At 42.4% G+C, this 20000-nt stretch overlaps 2 protein-coding genes across 2 annotated transcripts in view; one reads left to right on the top strand and one right to left on the bottom strand.

The window, feature by feature from the left end:
* Positions 1-1181, top strand: part of LOC132116859 (UV excision repair protein RAD23 homolog B-like) — a 15851-nt gene extending 14670 nt beyond the window's left edge. Inside the window, exons 9-10 of the mRNA XM_059525722.1 lie at positions 383-535; positions 889-1181. Coding sequence (XP_059381705.1) covers positions 383-535; positions 889-1002 — 267 coding nt within the window. The 3' untranslated portion in view covers positions 1003-1181. The remainder of the gene's footprint in view (positions 1-382; positions 536-888) is intronic.
* A 1818-nt stretch (positions 1182-2999) lies between these two features.
* LOC132116847 (Krueppel-like factor 4) lies at positions 3000-7102 on the bottom strand. Its single transcript, XM_059525709.1, has 4 exons — positions 6856-7102; positions 5237-5918; positions 3715-3879; positions 3000-3493 (listed from the first exon to the last, which is right to left on the bottom strand). Exons 1-4 carry the CDS (start codon positions 6877-6879, stop codon positions 3318-3320), a joined length of 1047 nt encoding a protein of 348 aa, XP_059381692.1. The 5' UTR covers positions 6880-7102; the 3' UTR covers positions 3000-3317.
* Positions 7103-20000: the final 12898 nt, after the last annotated feature.

The raw sequence follows: 20000 nt of genomic DNA, 5'->3' as shown, positions 1-20000 counted from the left end.
AGAGAACCCTCAGCTGCTGCAGGTACACACACACACACACACGCTCATACACACACACACGCTCATACACACACACACACACACACCAGCTCTCCTACAGCAGATCGGCAGACAGAACCCCACAGCTCCTGCAGGTACACACACACACACGCTCACACACACACACACGCTCATACACACACACACGCTCATACACACACACACACACCAGCTCTCCTACAGCAGATCGGCAGACAGAACCCCACAGCTCCTGCAGGTACACACACACACACGCTCATACACACACACACACGCGCGCTCATACACACACACACAGAAACACACACCAAAATACTCAAACCACACATCGTTAGAACAACAATTAAAAAGCTCTGTTTCTCAGCAAATCAGCAGTCATCAGGAGCAGTTCATCCAGATGCTTAATGAGCCGGTGCAGGAGGCGGGGCAAGGAGGTGCAGGGGGCGTGGCTGAGGCTGGAGGCGGAGCCATGAACTACATCCAGGTCACACCTCAGGAGAAAGAAGCTATCGAGAGGGTAAAACACACTTTCAGTTTAAGAACAGTTATCACAGGTGCTGCTTTATTATTCAGATGTTCCAGACCTGCCCTGTCCGTCTGGGCTCATGTACGAGTGTTTGAGGGACACGCACACTGTGCTTCAGTCAAGCTGTTGATGTGCTCTTACTCGCCAGAAACTCAAAGATTTCTAACTTTGTTCAGAGTCTTCTGAGACTTTTTAAAAAAAGCTGTAAAGTCAGATTTTTTTAAGATGAACTAATTACACTGCGCTCCTTTAATGAGAGCGAGCTACAGATGGAGGATGTGTCTGGCGAGCGATCAGACGAGTGTTTCTGTGTCTCCTCTAACCTCTCTGTGTCTCTTCCTCAGCTAAAAGCCCTTGGATTCCCAGAAGGACTCGTTATACAGGCTTACTTTGCTTGTGAGAAGAATGAAAACTTGGCTGCAAACTTCCTTTTACAACAGAACTTTGATGATGATTAGAGGAGTGGCCCCCCATCAATCCCCTCTCATGGGTTTTTGTTTTTCAGTGATCATTTTTTGAGAAGAAAATCTACACACACACACACACACACACACGGGCTGTGGTATTCTGTCTGATTCTACACACTGGATGACATGAGCACGTCCGTCTGGAGATGAGCACATCATTGTTCGTCTCCGGGGCAGAAATCAGTAAAAGCCTCTGCTTCTTCTAACACTTGTCTGTGTGAGACCGGTTTGTTTCTTAAACAGCCTCGTTCCTCCATCATTAGCACATGTTAGCAGGTTCAGAGGGTCTGGATTGATTGGGACGTCTGGTTTAATCACATCATCAGTGTTTCTCATCACCCTCTTTCTCTCATTCAAGATGACCATTAATAGAGATCCCAAATACTGCTGTTTCAAACGACAGTAAAGGTTTTACAGAAGCAGATGGAGTGATGTTAGCTCAGTTTCTCTCAGAAGGAGTGTATCTGTAAAGGACACATGCAGCAGAACCATTACAGTGTGTGTGTGACTTAATATCACTATACTGACGTTTTTACAGTGAAATAAACCTTTTCAGCGTAATTACTGATTACCTGTTCTTTTGTTTAACTGTCAGGAGATTAATATGGTTTATTATATGTTACCGTAGACATAGCGGTACATCAATATCAATGTTTTCAGTCAGAAAGAGCACATTTAGTGTCACAGGGCTCCAGTACACAGAGCTAGTAATTAAATTCAAATGTTCGGTCTTTTAGAGTCTCTCAATACATTTAACACACATACTTTAAACGCCTCCTCGAAATCATACTTTCACATTTGTTTCTTAGACTTCTCAAGTCTCTTTTTTTCAGGTGTAATGCTGTATCCTTTCCAAAAGAAAAGATTTGACATTTTATTTCACACGGGTGCTGTGTTGTAGTGTGTCCTCCAGAGGGCGCTGTTGACCGCGTGACCAGTTTATAACATACAAACATTCGGCTTATAATAAAAATAAATACGTACGCCTGTTAAAGCATGTCTGAAATCTCATATGATATACCAGTAAATCATCTTTTTTAATTGAGCAGTGTGTTGTTTTTAAACGCTGATGCACAATGACAAATACTGATGCATGTAGCTGTAGAAAATCAGACTGAAACTAATTCTGTAGAGGCATGAATAAGAAAGTGTCCAGTCTTTAATCACACCTGCTGCTAAACAGATGGCAGAAAAACCTGATTAATCCATGAAAATGTTGGGACATGTAAAAGACACAAGAAATCACACATTATTCATGCATAGTTCACTGAATACTAAAAAAAACTCAATTTGCATAGTTTTTTTTTTTATTAATGGATTGCATTCATACATAAAATACAAAAACCTGAAAAAAAGTATTTACAAATGTACAAAACTTCAGATTATATTACACGGATCTGACTATAAACAAAAAGCATTGTTCAGAGTTATTTGTTTTGTTTCTTATATAAAAATATGAGTGCTTTAATATCAAAATTATTGCACCTCAGAACCACTGTGCAGTTTATACGTCCATCACCAGAGAGAGGTCATGCGTTCACCCCAAAATCACTTTATCTTTGGTACCTTACTGAACACACCTGGCTATACTCAGCACCGTCTTATAACACACTTATAAATTATTCTGTACCTGAAATTAATTTAAAAAAACGACCCATAAGAAGGATCAGTGTTTTGACGGAATTAAAGGCTTCTTTAATACCGTATTTTTCAGACTATAAGTCGCACTGGACTATAAGTCGCATTCATTTAGAACCAAGAGAAATCATTACCGTCTCCAGCCGCGAGAGGGCGCTCTATGTCTTCAGTGGTAGACTACAGGAGAACTGAGCAGCATAGAGCGCCCTCTCGCGGCTGGAGACGGTAATGTTTTCTATTGGTTCATGTCAAATTCATTTTGATAAATAAGTCGCACCTGACTATAAGTCGCAGGACCAGCCAAACTATGAAAAAAAGTGTGACTTATAGTCTGGAAAATACGGTACATATGTTGTAATGTGTCCATTTATTATCCCTGATATTCATATATTTCCAGTCCTGTGTTTGGCATCTTGGCATCTCCAAGTTTTGTCGGTAAGTAGATGCACGTTCCAGTATTGTCCCAGTGTGCAGAAACGGACAGGGAATCGCCAGCATGTTGGAAGACAACCACAAAAAAGGGGAATAAAATAAACTAAAGAACAGGAGAAGTCCCGATCCTGATGCTGCGGAGGACACCGCTCTAGTTCACTGACTCTTGTTCAAAGGCAACACGTGGTTCACTAGTCCACTGGGATCTTCACTGTTTTGGAGTCTTCCAGTCTTGGTTATAGATGTCGTTTCATGTGCAGCGCGAGGTGGTCGGACCGGGAGAAGGCTCGGTCGCACTTCTGGCACTGAAACGGCCGATGGCCCGTGTGCTTCCGGTAGTGCCTGGTGAGCTCGTCCGAACGGGCAAACTTCCAGCCACATCCCTCCCAGTCACAGTGATACGGCTTCTCTCCTGAACACACACACACACACAACAGCTTAGCGTTTCACCCTGAGCTCCTAACGAGAACAATCAAGACCACTCTGGTCACAAATGTTGCTCATCCCTGCGCTGACTGAATAGAAGGGGAAGTCTTCAGGCTTGTGGTTTTATTTCACTGCTGTTTGAATAACAGCTCAGACCAGCTGCCAGCTGTACTGTACACGTCTCCAGTCCCTATATCTGACACTGACCTGTGTGAGTCCTGTGGTGGGCTTTGAGATGCGAGCTCTTGGTGTATGTTTTTCCACAGCCGGCGTAATCACAGGTGTGTGTCGCTGTCCTCTTCCTCGGCCAGGAGCGCCGGCCACGCTTGGGCTTGGACTCTTCAGTCAAACATTCGGCTTGAGAGATCAGCTCTGGGGAAGACGAAAGAGCCCACAGCGTTAGAAATTAATGCTTTACGGTCACAAATTCAACTAATGACTCTTTAAAGGGGTCGTGAACTGGGAAGCCAAAATTACCTTGATCTTTTAACATGTAAGAGATCATTGTGCTGTAAAAACATCCAGTACGTTTCAGAACTCGAATATACTGAAGGCAGTCTGTCAAAGCGACAGCCTGTGTAATGTTCTACTCTGTGATGTAACGGTGTGGATAAGCTCTGCCTCCACACAACACCTGCTTCTACACTGCTGCCTGTTTAGCCCCGCCCACCGACTCTAACGCACTGCCTGTTTAGCCCCGCCCACCGACTCTAACGCACTGCCTGTTTAGCCCCGCCCACCGACTCTAACGCACTGCCTGTTTAGCCCCGCCCACCGACTCTAACGCACTGCCTGTTTAGCCCCGCCCACCGACTCTAACGCACTGCCTGTTTAACCCCGCCCACAGACTCTAACGCACTGCCTGTTTAGCCCCGCCCACCGACTCTAACGCACTGCCTGTTTAGCCCCGCCCACCGACTCTAAAGCACTGCCTGTTTAGCCCCGCCCAACGACTCTAAAGCACTGCCTGTTTAGCCCCGCCCACCGACTCTAACGCACTGCCTGTTTAGCCCCGCCCACCGACTCTAACGCACTGCCTGTTTAGCCCCGCCCACCGACTCTAAAGCGCTGCCTGTTTAGCCCCGCCCACCGACTCTAAAGCACTGCCTGTTTAGCCCCGCCCACCGACTCCAAAGCACTGCCTGTTTAGCCCCGCCCACCGACGCTAACGCACTGCCTGTTTAGCTCCGCCCACATTACGCCTCTGCCTTTAGCCCCGCCCACGATTCACCAAAGTAGTGTAATATTGAGGAATAAATATCGAGAAACCAAATGATAAAGATGCTCTGAAGAAGACTAGACTCTGTGCAGTCATGTTCTTTACACTTTCTTCCTTCTGATCACGACGTTAGGATTTCGTTTACAGACAAGGCACAATTTGACGTCGAATTTTCAGCAAGATTAAAACTAAAAGACTATATTGGATCTGACAGTAACGTGCGGGTACATAAATAACTGCCTTCATTACATGATCAGGATCACTACTGATTTGTTTCTTCTTACACATCGTTTGAGTGTTTTTGACCATCAGTGTCCATCTGTTTTCAGTATATACACTGTCAAACACACAACTGTTAGCTGATCGCAGCAGTGGGACTGGTTAAAAACAGGACAGAAAATAGCCTATTCCTTCTAAATGATGTTTTTTGATGTAAAATTCTTGATAACATTATAAGTGGAGCTCAGAGAACCTTTAAAGGTAAGGTAAAGCGTTTGAGCTGTGACTGACCTTGGTACTGCACTGACTGAGGAAGGCCTGAGTAACCGGGCGAGGGGTGATATCCCGGGACCAGAGGATGTTCGTCTGGAGACACAGAGGATGTGGACGAGCGGCTGGGACCCATGACCTCTCGGGACGCACTGAAGCTGTGAGGCTCCATCAGCGGTCTCTGGCCGACTCCGGGCCGTGAGGTCAGTCCCAGATGGAGATCCATGGGCCGGCCGACGGTGCAGGTGCTGGGATGCTCCTGTTTAATCCCAGGACAAGCAAACGGCTCCGAGCCTCTCTTACTGTAATCAGTCATGTCCATGGTGGTCTTCACCACAAACTTTCCGTGGAGGCTCGTGGGCTGAAGATACGCAGGATCCAGCTCAGGCCTCATCAGTTCAGCAACAAACCCCCCCGAGGGAGAGACATCGCTGATGTCCGGGATGTTGTACAGCATGCTGGAGTCCTCTCCCTGAGGAGAGGGCATCTGATAGGAGAAGGACGCAGAGGGAGACGCAAGAGTTCTCTCCTCCTCTTTCTGCTGCTGCTGAAGCATGCAGTTCGACAGGATAAAGTCATAGTCCAGCAGATCCAGCTCTTCTGACTGCTTCTTGGTCATCACGGAGGGGACGTCCTGGTCAGCACAGGTCCCACCTGTAGACATGCAGGAGCGTTTCAGGTGGGACATCTCCTCCGTCCATCTCTTATTGTGAACACACAGACACATGCAGAGGAAGAGAGGACAAGACAGGGTAAGTCTCTCAGAGACGGTCAAGATCAGGATCTGTCCTACTGAAGAGCACAAGTGCCATCTCAAATCTTCTTCTAAAATAAGCATTTTTATCAGGCTCCAATGCTTAGGTTCATTGCATAGAAAAGGACCTTAGTAAATATTTTTTATAATGGTATTTGGTATTTGAAGTGGAACCTGTTTTCTGTGATGAATTTCTGTGATGGTTTCTATTGTTGTTAAAATGCATTCTTGTCTTCAACACAAATTATTTCTAGATACAACTTGGACTCTGATGTTATTATGAATTATTAAAAGACCCTGTCATGCTGCATTGTTTTATGTTTCCAGCTATAGTTCCTGAAAGAATCCACACTGCTAGAAGTATTTTGTAATCAGTGCATGATGAAGAACATAAGACACGTGTGTCCCTGCAGCACAGAAGCAGTCATCAGTGTCACAGGTTTATATTTGGAGAAATACAAAACAATACACTGTATGGGTCACAATTATACATTTCTCTTTTATGACAGAAATCATTAGGATATTAAGTAAAGATCATGTTCATGAAGATATTTAGTAAGTTTCCTACCGTAAATATATCAAAACTTCATTTCTGATTAGTAATATGCATTGCTAAGAACTTCATTTGAACAACTTTAAAGATGATTTTCTCAATATTTAGATTTTTGCACCCGCAGATTTTCAAATATTGCCCTCTTAACAAACCAGACATCAATGGAGAGATGATTTATTCAGCTTTCAGAGGATGCATAAATCTGAATTTAAAAAATGGACCATTATTGGTTCTGTGCTCCAGGGCCACAGTATACAGGGACCGGTTCACGCCCCAGCGCTGCTGGAGAATAACTTCGATCCGGTGTCCGGTAATGTCCCGTGTGATACTCACTGAACCGGCAGCAGGTCCCGTCATCGCCTCGCGCGCAGCGCTGTCAGTGCATGACGTCACACTCGCTGACCGCCTGCAGTCGGAGAAAGAGCAAAGAATACAATCCTTTAGTCACGGAGCTCCGGGGAAACTCTCGGACACATCAAAGCCAAAAGAGAAAGCGACGGAAGTCTCCAAGTGCACCGCGCAGCTCATGTGTGAAGATCAGTCCAGTCGTTAACACCGCGAGCGCGTGCAGACGGAACCGGCCATCGGTGTCGTTACGGGGATTCCCCAGCGCGATCTCTCCGGTGTCTGGACTCGAGTGACTCGTCGGATGCGCTGGGCTTTCCTCGCCTATCTCTTAAACCCCGGACACGCCTCTCGTTGCGCGGCAACCGTAGGAAAACACACCTCGTGACGTCATCAGGAGGGAGGAGGGAACGACAACAAAAAAACCGACTCTGTATTTTGTATCCACACAAACATGTGCGTGTTAGCAACCGGGATCAACCGACTCCAGCGCGAGAGGCACGGGTGAAAGTCACGATCAGTTTCTCTCTTCTCTCAAACACAGTCCTGACACGGAGGAACTGATCGTTATTATTACACCTGAGACACGGGACACACACAGAGACACGTGCAGGGCTGCTTTTGTGAAGAGAAGCCTTGCCTCTCATTCATTCAGTCATCACTACAGACAGCAGATCACTGATTCTGTGTCAGCATTTCACCTCTCTATTGTGTTTTATTATAACTTCGCATTCTCAGTTGGCAATTTTTATTTGATTTATGAAAATAAATAGTCACAAAAAAGAAATGCATTCTAAGAAGGGTTTGTATCGGGCCACAAAGGCACTTCTGACTTTGGAAACAGGATATATACATATATGAATAATTAGTTTATTGCAACTATTTTTCTCAGAATTCAGATATTGTTTCTTGCAATTCCAAGAAAAAAGTCAGAAATGCAGGATATGAAGTCAAAATTATGAGATATAAACTCTTATTAAAAAAATTAAATTTATGCATTTAGCAGACGCTTTTATCCAAAGCGACTTACAGTGCATTCAGGCTATCAATTTTTACATATCATGTGTTCCCGGGGAATCTAACCAGCAGTGCTCTACCAATTGAAAATTAAAAATTAGGACTCTTCTCAAAAGTCTTAGCTAATATCTCACAATTTTTTTTCTCAAGTTGGACAATTTATCACAGCCTTTAATTTTGAATCAAGAGACCCCCACATCCTTTAAGACCGTTCCTGTGCTGTGCTGGGCCGTCGGGTTAGTGCTGTGTGTGTGTGTGAAGCTAAACTGGTTTCAGTCTCAGAGTAATGCCTCCACAGTGTCTACAATCATCTCTGTATAATCAGCAAACACGAGCTCGGAGACCATCCTGTTCCATCAGGATCTTGTTCGTTTGGCTCTGTCAACCACAGAACACACACACACACACACACACACATTCTCACGCTCAAGCCCTCACACAATACTTGTTCCTGTAGTATAACTTCATCATTCATGTGGATGGGATGGATATGTCTGTTGATTTGCTTACTGTACTTGATCTCACAGTGCATCCAGACTCTTTTGTGTGTCATGTTCTGGTTTCTGGTGCTGGATGTTTGTATTTAGTGAAAAATGCCATCTTGGTGGTCCAGTCTGAGCGTAGAAATATACTTGGCTCTTTGTTTTCATGACAAAAAATTTCATCAGATGCAGTGTTGATGTCATCTGGTGTTTATTTCTTCCTTGCAAAGGTATTTCACTCTCAGTTCCGCTGTGTAACACAGTAAGCTGCTTTTTTTGAAAGCACAATATAAGAATTAGAAATCAGCTTATGTTTTATAATGTCAGTGATGGTTATATGAGGACTTTATGCAAATGCCACTCTTCTCCAGGGTCAACAACAACAGGAATGGTTTGGAATATCCTTGCTATATATTTGCATTTCAGAGCTCAAACATATTTATAGGTCTCAAAGAATAGTGTGGAATAGTGTGTTTGCTTTCTGATATGATGACTGATGATTCACAAACCTGTGGGAAAGTCTTGACAGACTCTATTTATCCAGGAATCAGAATGCAAATTATATATTTAAATAAACAGGTGATCTCTCCTCTTTTGATGCTTTCGGTAAATTTGCATACACTGGAGACTCAGAGGATCATCAATGAATGAACAGCTGCTACCAGAACAAAACATGTTTTCGCTAATCATTGTTCGGTCTGGATTAGTCTGGTTCATGTTTCTCATTGGTAAAGCTTCAGTGTTTGGGAACATAAGTGTCTTCACAGCCGTAGGTCAGGTGTAATTCTGAAGCTGTACAAACTGAGACTCGAACAGGGGAATACTTGAGGGATGGGAACAGTGCAGTTTAATGGTAGATTGAAAGAAAGCCGCCAAGATAAACAGTGTTTAGAGAGAAACAGAACAAGATGTCAGAGCCATTAGACAGGTTTCCATAAATGCAAAACACAACGGACTCTACTGTGTGTATAGAGCTGTGCTTTCTTATTTTGAAAAAGTAAACAAGACGCAAGTTTCATAGTTGCATGTCCAAATGTTCTTCCTGTATAACAGCAAGGGTGCATGGGCTAAACCAACGCCATGTTCTTTTTAAACACGCTGATACAGATTTCTCAGCTGAGTTTAGACCGTTGCACTCGTCCGATCTGTCAAATACAGAGGGAACAGAATCAGGAAGGAGCAGACACGATCTCCTGTCGTGAGGCAGTCTGTGCCGCCTCTGAGCTCGAAGGGATTCCTCCTCGGCCTTAAATATGCTGGTTATTTTTAACCCATGGTGTAAGAGCGGCCCAGCGCCGCCCACTCTGTAACAATGTTCCCCTTCAGCCAGCGGAGGAAGTGGACAGGAGCCACACTTCCTGGTCATGTGACCCAGGACAGAGGGACAGATCCAGACTCTGCGAGAGGATTTAACCCCTTCAGCATGGTCAGGGTGTGTGCTGGGCAGGGTGATGTCACTGGGCTTCGCCAGGATTAGAAACCTCTAAAAAGATGGAAAACCAGCACTGCAGCACACATTCACACACGACCCATGAGCCTGAGCACTTGGAGTGTGTGTGAGACGGCGATCTCTGTTAGATACACTCTCAGTTCTTACTCTGGTGGTACACTTTCAACAAGTACTTCTGAAGATACTTTCTGAAGGGTACAGCACGAGTGACAGCCCTTCGTGTGAATGTTTACATTTAAATACAATTCTTTGCTGACAGATATATTTCAGACATTACATCTACATATAAGAAGACAGTGTATGTCAAAGAGCCAGCTATATACATAATAAACAGTCAGTGTTGGGGAAAGTTACTTTAAAGTAATGCCTTACAATGTTGCATTACTTCATAAAAAGTAACTAATTGAGTTACTTTTTCTGGAAAGTAATGCATTGTTAGTTTTGCGTTACTTTTTGTCATCTGGGCTTGGCTTGCTTATTCATTTTAATAACAAAACCCCAAATGTTATATTTTTATAAACTGTAAGGGCCCTTTCAAACCTTCATGTGTGTCACCGTGATGGTGATTAGTGTTGGTGTGAATGACAATGTGCATCTTATACAGTATATATGTATATCTGCTGGCTATATATCAATTAATGAAATAATATGCTTTTAATTGTAAAATACGTAAACCCTAAAATGTTGCTACTGTATTTTTTATGGCAAAATTCTGGCAACCACAGCTGCCAGTTTTTTTTTACCATAAATTGTAATTGTTTAATTTTATTTATTTTTCCAGAGCAGATTTATTTTCTCAAAGCACACAAGCAACACTATCACCCAAAGATCACTCCTAAAGTCAAAGGGATGTTTTGGGGTGATTTGTGTTGGGGTATATCTTCACATAAGACGAGGCTCTGCTTGATTATGGTCTAACGGCTGAGCGCAGACTGATTCTGGATTCACTCCAGGTGACCGAGAAGCAAAGTGATGAAATAATATGCAAACGAGTGCAACTTTCCGGGTATCTGGAAATGAATTGAGAAGTGAACCTCTCCCCGTCCTCCAGACAGACTTTCACTGGGATTCCCCAAACTCTACCCTGCTGCAATCTGACGTCATGTAGATCTCTGCGTCCACACATTGTCTGTGACCTGCACTTCTCTGATGTAATGCCTGGTAAACTGCTGTTTGTGTTGGAGGATGATGCTCGTCCAGCTGTAGACGCAAACTTTCTGATGTTCATGATGTAACCAAGACGTTTCTGTCACATTCTGCTCTCGCTTTCATTCCCTTTTACATCCTGTGTTCTTCATCAGTCAGTATTTCTGCCCTGTTGTTTTGATGAAGTGTCTGGGATGTTTTTATATGTTTGAAATGAGCAGCTTGTGTATTGTCCAGGGGCAGCAGTCACACTAGATTTGAACCATGCAAGATCCTTCACCATAGTGAATATGGACAATGGGAAATTATGTCACATTTCAGGAAACATCATGAAACAGCCTTTTTTTATTTGTATTTTTTCAAACGTTTTTTTCACATGAAACCAAGAGTCTGTGACGTTTAGCTTGGTCAAACATCTTACGCTAACCATATATATTCATGTTTCACGATGTAGTTTTGAATCTTTGTCCAACGTGCAATGGATTGTTTTTGGGGAAGTAGGAGCCCCGGTAGGTGTGGGTTCCCTCCAACTCTCTCAGGGAAAACTGTAGAAACATGGTATTTTTTCTAGTTGTCCATTTTGAGGCATCAGGTTTGGAAACTGCCTTTTTATCGTTGAGGAGAGCCAGTGATAGAAAGTTTGTTGGGATCTCTTCTATGAGAGCTCTATACTTCTACTGAATATTTGCCTCCAGACCTTGGACAGTAACGTGAGGCAAGGCTCGACTACGGTTTGGCTTCTCCAGCCGCATTGCCGTCCAAAGAGTTTAAACGAAACTCTGAATGGAAAGAGAGTTTGGCAGGAATGAAGAGAAAGTCGTGGGAAAAATACTTCTGAAAGAACTGCTGTGTTCAAGAAATAAAAACAATGACGAGAGAGCGTGTCGCACAGAACAAAATTGTCATAACCTTTGTTTTTTGTCTTTGGATTGGGTTTCGTCTCCAACCAAGAGCATCTAGTTGTTGTCATTTAACATTTAACGTTTTCTTTTTGAGAGCATTACTGTGATGGACCTTCTGTGGGACACAGATCCCTTGGTGAAGATTCCTGATTCAGTTTATTATCTTGCGTTTGAAGTTTCCAAGTTCATTGGTTTGTTCTCCTGTGGAACTAAATTGGACAATACTGAGCACAGACCGCTGAAAAACCCTGTAGATGACATTTATGCTTTCGGCATAAATCAGAAATATGTGACTTGTTTGTTTCCAGAGATTTTCTAGGTCTTTTATAGTATTTGTGATGCCATTGCAAGATTTATGGGGGATATACAGCGCCAGTCAAATGTTTGGACACAACTACTTATTCATGGTTATGACATTTTTATGATGATTTTCCACACTTTAGAGGAGTTTTATCATAAACGTCCAAATTATGAAGGAACACTAATGGAAGTGTGGGATAATTGTGCAGTGGCGTAAAATAAACTATCTTAGCTGCTTCTGGTCTTTTCCATTAGTGTCTCCATGAGAATGAACCCTAACACTAAATAACATGTATTTAAGCAGAAGCCTTTAGATCAGACATGTTTATAATGTTGGGAAACTAATGTTTGGCTGGTCCATGTGTAAAGAGATACAGCTGAATGTCATCCTCATTAAATGAGCGCTCTTGTATTTAGACCTCTCTCTCTTTCCGTGGCTGTTGTGGTACGATGGAGTCGATGAAGTTCCATAGATGTGTTCAAACTAGAACAGGACTTCATTGTTAGTAATAATGTGAATGGAGAGAAAAGCCCTGGGCAAATCGGAAACTATGTATTTGTGAGTATGTTTGCCAACTAGAAACCAAGAGCTCTGTGATCTTAGCGTGAAGCGTCTCCAAATCTAGTGACCAGAATATCGCAGAGCCTTTTATAGCCTTGTTTTCGTCATGCGGGGAATGACTGCAGTAATAATCACGGAATGCCTTTTACCTGAGACTCTCATGCAACAGTTCTTTATGACTTCTGTCCGAAGGTCAGAGAGATGACGTGAATCGAGCCAATGAGCGACAGATGAGAGATGACCATCAAAGCTTCTCTGGAAGCTTACTCTCTCCAATCTAACATTATTTATACTGTTGTACTGTATCTGAATTTTAGAATGGGAAACACTGCGCAAAATTAGTTTTCCATTGCAAATATTTAAGCATTCTTGAATCAGGATACATTTGATTGAGATGGGAAATGACTTGGGATATTAAGACTTTTCCTGATCAGAATTATGTGAGTTTATGAACATTAACATTAATATTTATTGTTAGTTCATTGTTGGTTCATGTTAGTTAATGCATTAACTAATGTTATTGTAAAGAAAAACATTTATATTCTGTAAGTCTTTGTCATTTGTTTCCTGTGTGAATGAGTGAAAGCAGATTTTTTGGTTGTTCTTAAAATAGCAGCTGAGAGAATTCATGTGTGTGGCTTTTAACTGCGTCAGCTGTTCTGCTAGTGACACACTAAACCAAAAGAGCTCAGGTCATTACACACACCGACACACCCACAGGGTACACACACACACACACACACACACACACACACACTCGTATTCCCTCTCAAAGACTGCAGGTATGCAAACACTCGCAGGTATGTTTCTAAACACACATGTGTACGCACAGAATTGCAACAACAGACGCACAAACAAAAATGCATGACGGTTTGCTTTTACTGTCAAACTATTTGGCAAATTACATTATAGGACGAATGTAATGCATTACTTTTAAAAGTAACTTTCCCCAAAACTGGTTGAATCACATTTTGCAACATCAATACTGGTATTGAACTGAATCAACATTGAGGTGACATGAGCTGAATAGTTTTATTCATTTATTATTGTATTATTGTTAAAAGCACTATAAATAAAGGTGACTTGACTTTTCAGAGCTGCTTAGAGCAGATTTTGAATTGTCTTCATAATTGAGTTTGCTTCTGCTATTCTCTTGTTCATCCCTTTTATCAGTATTGTATAAAGCTGTGTTGAATTAAATGAAACTTGAGAGTCTCTCAATGTAAATAAGAGCGGATGCAAGTTCAACATGAAAGCATGCATCTCTAGCTCTGTCCTATTTGCTTATAATTTTTTTCAAACATGATGCATTCTTTGTAGTAGAGGAGTTACAGGTAAAGCTGGTGAGGTGCTTTTCTTTCTTCCTGCTGTCTTCATGTCAGGTCACCTTTATTTCTAAAACGCTTTATACAATACAGATCGTGTTAAAGCAGCTGCACGGAGATAAAGGGAAAGTAGTGGAGCTCAACTATAAAGGAGATCAGATTCAGCTTTAGAGCAGCTCTACAGAAGACAATAGAGACTCCGTCAAGTTTGGTGCATGTAAATACATGTCTCTCAGACCCCGACTACACAAACGCACAGCTGACAGCGGCACTGAACTCCATCAGGAGACATCAGGATCTTGTTCTTTCCTTGCGTGTGGCTTCATGAAGGCCGACCCGAACACACAGACGTTTTGTCACCAGTCTAATTTTGATGTTTATCTGGGTTTCTCTGGCCGCCAGCCGGACTCGTGTATAATGTCTTCATATTAGGAGATGGAGAAGAGATAAGCGAGGGTTAATGAGCGCAGTACAGTGACAGAGGAACAGTCTACACCTGTGCTGTGCAGTCAAAGACTCTCTCTGTGCCGCTCCTGCTCTGTTCGGCGTTCAGGACGCTTTACACAGATAATTAGATCCTCATTATAATCTCATTACCACACATATTTAAAGCACAACATGCACTCAGTCTAACTGAAAGGCAAAAATAATCTCTTCAGTTTTTCAGTACAGTACAGTACTGACATCCATGTTCCCAGAGCACAACATAAAAGCCACTGAGAAAGTGTGTGCTGTCACCATCGTGATCTGTAGGACAGAACAGCATTATAACACAGTAAAACACAGAGTTTACTCTTCTGAGTGTGGTGTCTTCTAGCAGACTGAGTCGAGCACCGGCTGGTGATGTCATGAGTCCATCCGGAGCGTTTCTCAGCGCTTATGTAAGAGCCGTCGCAGGCCAACAGTCTCCAGAGGCTGGGTGCGGAGACCAGAGGCTCTGATCTGATTTCTGGAGGAAGGAAACTGGCTCCGAGCACCAGGATACGAGCCCTGAATGTGCTGTTTCACTGCAACTGCTGGCCTTGTGTGTGAGTTCCTCCGTGGTACACAAGCGTCGCCAAGAATCTCACTCACAACCCTTCGCTTTAGCCATAGAATATAACGGGAATACTAGAGTTAAGAAGTGCATTGATTGAGCCGTGGGAATTATAAATCAGCTGTTTTCTGTGATCAAAACTGTATTTTCAGCATCATTCCTCCAGTCTTCAGTGTCACATGATCTTCAGAAATCAGAATAATATGATGATTTACTGCTCAAGAAACATTTCTGATTATTATCAGTGTTGAACACAGTTGTGCTGCACAATATTTCAGTGGAAACCTTGCTTGAAAACCTGATTTGGCTCAAAAGCTTGATCTACACCAAGACTGATGCTTAGCCAGCTCCTAACCAGACACTGTGAAAGTCTTTGTCTTATAAGAGCACGTGTTGTCTTCAAACGCAGCTTGTTTGGTTCTGAAGTCTGTCGGTCCAGTCTGAAGCTCTGGATCCATGCACACACCTCTGCTGTACACAGTGTGTGTTATACGGGTCATTCCCGCTGCGCATGCTCCTATCATACACACTAAATATACGTTTATGGTGGTCAGTTTACTCTTTTATCTTTTGGAATGTCTTTATGTATATTATCTGGATGTATAATGACGTTTAAGTGCCTGAGAATCACTTTTATAGAAATGCTTCTTGGTTGAAGTCTCAGAGATGTAAAAGAGCCGGATGATCTAGAGAGGAACACTGTCTGGCTGTTTTTCTCAAAAACATTAGTTTTTTGTGGAACAGGGAAGCAATTGTTTGCTCTGTGTCTCCTGAAGGAGAAATCATTTGATGGCTGATAAGACGACTCTTTTTACAGATGTGTGTTTGTGAGCTGGAGCTGATAAGAACAGGGAACGGCGTTTCACTCCAGAGCTCGGTCATGTTTGCACGCCTCAGAAATAAGCCACCAATCTGGCCTTTATTTATTAAACCCTGTAGACATGAAAGGTCAGACAGCAGAATCTGCTCCAAAGCAAATTCATAAGTGGTTTGTAATCTGATTAAAGTCAGACTTTATTATGTAGCACTTTTCACAATACACACGGGTTTAAAGCAGCTTTAAAGAAAGTCAGACTGTCATAATATGCTGTCTAAATGCTTTAACATCACATGGTTTTAGGGCTGGGCAATGTAGAAATATATAATGATAATCCCATCTAGCTATATTGTGTTTCTGTTGTGCAGAAATATCAAGAACCAATGAAACTGTTATAGCATCAGTCATCTTCGCCAGAGGATCTAGTTATAGCACTTTGATTAAACATGATTATACATTTAAGGACATCTCTCAGTCTAAACTGTCTGATCTGATTTCAAGTAGCTTTTCGTGATTTGGGATGCAACGTGCACTTTGTATGTCCAACAGATTATTCTGGCATCATTCTGAATAAGTCATTAATAGTGCATGAGATGATGGATGGATGTGATCACATCACAGCGTTTCTGTAGATCAAGCTCCTCACATGCTTTGAGTTTCTCTCAATCCTTCGTTCCAGAAGTGTGTTTTTCAGCTTAATCCTGGTTTTCATCTGTGCAAAACCACCAAATCAGGCTCATAAATGTAAATTACAGCCCTATAAAAGCAGCTGAGGGGTTTGCCTCCATCTGACTCCTCCTGCACTTATAAAACAGCCTCGGCTCTGATTTTAACACACACATCAGGCTCCGAGCGGCCCTCATCGGGCCCCTGTGTGTTATAATGAACCTTCATCAGAGGAACTAGTTCCTCGTTGTTCTTTTCTTTGTGTCAAGATTAGAAAAAGTGTGAACTCATTTCTTATTGTTCACTGTACTTAAAAAAACAAGACATTGTGAGTCAGTGAATGACATGTTATGCAAAATAGATCATTAACAGATATTCCCAGCTGCAGCGTATGTGTGTGTGTGTGTGTGTGTGTGTGTGTGTGTGTGTGTGTGTGTGTGTCAGCAGTTTCTCTCTCTTTATTGGGAGTTTTTATGGTCACATGATGATTCAGGTGGAAATCCAGGTCAACACGTACAGTTTCAGTCCTTCATTACTTAAGTTTCTATTTTGATTAGAACTTAGTGTTAAAGAGATAAATGAAGCTCACGCTGTTCTGAACCTGTAAGGCTTTCCTTCATCTTCAGAACACAAAAGAAGATATTGTTAATGAAATCTGAGAGATGTCTGTACTTCATGGACTATCTGTTGACCCAAAACTCTGGCAGTGGTTTAATCCCAACTTCAAAATGTAATGCAGCTATTGTTAAAAATTCCCAAAAAGGTCTTTATTGACAACGTACATTCACTTCAGCTGTTCGGGAGAGTAGACCTTCTAGCAGAGGAAGAAAGACGCTTTATACTAACCACAACACACTGAACAAACCTATTTCCAAAAAACTTTTGAGATGGAAGAGGACTTGTATTTTTGCTCTACTCTCACTTCAACAACACGCATTCGTCTCGGTTCTCTTGAATGTGCATCAGATATCTACGCTGAAATTAAGATAATTTGTCAATAAATACTTTTGGTTCATATTTGCATTGATTCATAAAATTGGGATTAGACCACTGACTGGAGCCACATGGATTATTTTTAAGATTGAAAGTTTTGGGCGAACAGACTTTCAATGAGGGACTGAAATCAGCGTTAAATAAAAATATTCTTCATTGGTGTTTTGAGTCTGAATAAAAGTTTCATGGGTTTGGAAGTACATGAGGACAGAATTTGATTTCTAAGTTAGATAAGCATACATTTTTCATGTCTGACGACCGTGTGAGCGTGTACATGCGTGTCTGTACGTATTTACCAGGGATTTTACTGATTCCAGTGAAAATAGGCCCTTTTTTCCACCTTTCTCATTGTCCATCAGGTAAAAAATAGTGCGTCTGATGACTTCTATAACACCTGTGTGCTTGAATTAATTCCTCAGTCTGATGGTTTTCGCTGGACTAAACGGTGTTGATAAGATCATTTGTATTCAGTGTGTTTCACGCTCTTGTGTTTCCAGTCGTCCCGTGTGGGAGTGTTACTGAATGGTGCTATAAGAGTTACAGAACATGCCTCAGTTTCTCTGAACCTCCATCAGCAGAGGCATTGTTCACTCGATCGTGTGAAGAAATCAGCCTCGCTCCTGCATTCAGTGTTTACTCATGGATCTCTTCTGCCGTCCATCTGAAGCACCTCTTCAGGTCTAGACTCTGAGAATCTGAGGTTTAAGCAGCAAGTCTTGACTGTTAATCATTGCATTTAGGCTTTGAGCAGTGGATTAACAGAAGTGCCGTGTGGTTGCCATGGCAACAGAAGAAGCAACACATCAATACACCTGTATGAGCCGTGTAACACCTGTCCATCTGCTGTGTGGGAGTCTGGAGACACACACCTGAACCTAATGTTCTGTAACGTGTCCTTCAATGCCTCTGAACTCAGTTTCTCTCTCTCAGAGTGACTCACAGTGTTGTCGCCCCTTCCAGCAGACCACGCCCCTCTGCGCTGATGATGTCACCCTGTGATGATGTCATCAGGAGGCCACTGCACGTATGCTGGTGTGACATCACTCTGGCGCAGGTGCATCCTTGAGGCATGGCGAGCGAAAGCAGATCTGAGCCTCGGCGAGCGGCGCTGTGTTTGGCCCCGCGCTGGGATTGTAATGGGCTCCCTGGACAGATTCATGTGTTGGGATCCGGGCCCTGCAGTCAGTGATATTTGTGAGGAATGCAAGTGAGAGATCAGCGTCCTGGAGAGAAAGAGAGAGAGAAAGAGATGGAATTTCCCTCTTCTCTTCGCCATCAGCAGCATCAGCGATGAGTTTCCCAGGAGTCAAGCAGAGATTACACTAATGTTCGTCAGCGAGAAACTAACCACACACACTGCTGTTCTCCCTCTGGAACAATCTTTGGCCTGTCTTTTCCTCGCAGCTCTATTCACATTCTAGTATTCATTATTGTATGATTTGGCTCTGAACCGAGGTATTTTGCATCATCATTCTACAACAACTGTAGCAACATAAACTCTCGGGAAAGACTGAGTTTTCATGTTTGTGTCGTTAGATTTGACACCTAATCTCAACACAACGCGTGTTTCTCTGATTCGTAAGATATCCAAATTAAGGTTATCATAGGATATCTATTTTCAATTTATCATTGCAATAGTTTGTCATTTTTTGGGGAATAACTTATAACCAATACATTGCGTTCGTACTGGTCGACTAAACATCAGTCAACGAGAAGAGGCTTAATCAACCAAATTGTGAGAAAAAAAACTAAAATGTAGCAATTGAATGTCACATTGTAACCGTGGAAACACTTGTGCTGAATTAGTTTTGCGATCTCGTCACCTTTTTTCCCACAATATCCCATGAGTTATTCCACTAGACATGGAATCTCTCGTTTCTTTTTCCAAATCCTCACTTGTGTTTTCACAGAGGATTATAAACATTTCTTCTTTTCATTCACTTTTTATTTGCTCATCAGATTCTATGTAACAGTTTCTGCTTGTTAGAAATGAAGGCATTTCACATTTAGCTTTCTCATGCAACGCAATATCAAAATTAGACATAGTTGACTGGAACGTCAGGGGAGCAGAAGATATTAGACACGAGATATGAAATATGAAACATTAAACTCACATCATAAGTGTGCAACTAGTCAACAAACATGAAAATCTTTGGTCAGGGGGAACCCTAGTTCATAACAGTTACAGGAGCATCTTTTATTTGAGTTTGAAGAAATGACTTTAACACAAACTACATGAACTGAAGTCTGGCATCAGACTGGACCAAATATTCCCTAAGACATACTGCTGTCCAGAAGATGAGGCAAGACCAATGATCACATCCCAAATATGTCAGATTTCAGAGCAGAACCATGTAATCTGACTGACTTACATCTTAAATGTCTTAAAGTCTAAATGACTTAAATCTTTTTTCAAAGGTCATCAGCTTCATGATGC

This window comes from Carassius carassius, chromosome 36 (assembly GCF_963082965.1).
Source record: "Carassius carassius chromosome 36, fCarCar2.1, whole genome shotgun sequence".
Lineage (NCBI taxonomy): Eukaryota > Metazoa > Chordata > Actinopteri > Cypriniformes > Cyprinidae > Carassius > Carassius carassius.
The sequence above is the reverse complement of the archived record's forward strand: the minus strand, read 5'-3'. Positions and strand labels throughout refer to the sequence as shown.

Coding starts and splice junctions, on each gene's coding strand:
- LOC132116847 (XM_059525709.1), bottom strand. CDS start 6,879: ATGACGGGACCTGCTGCCGGTTCA. Junction 3,880..5,236: donor TCAGTCAGTGCAGTACCAAG/GTCAGTCACAGC, acceptor CGTCTTCCCCAG/AGCTGATCTCTCAAGCCGAA. Junction 3,494..3,714: donor CCACCACAGGACTCACACAG/GTCAGTGTCAGA, acceptor GTGTGTGTTCAG/GAGAGAAGCCGTATCACTGT.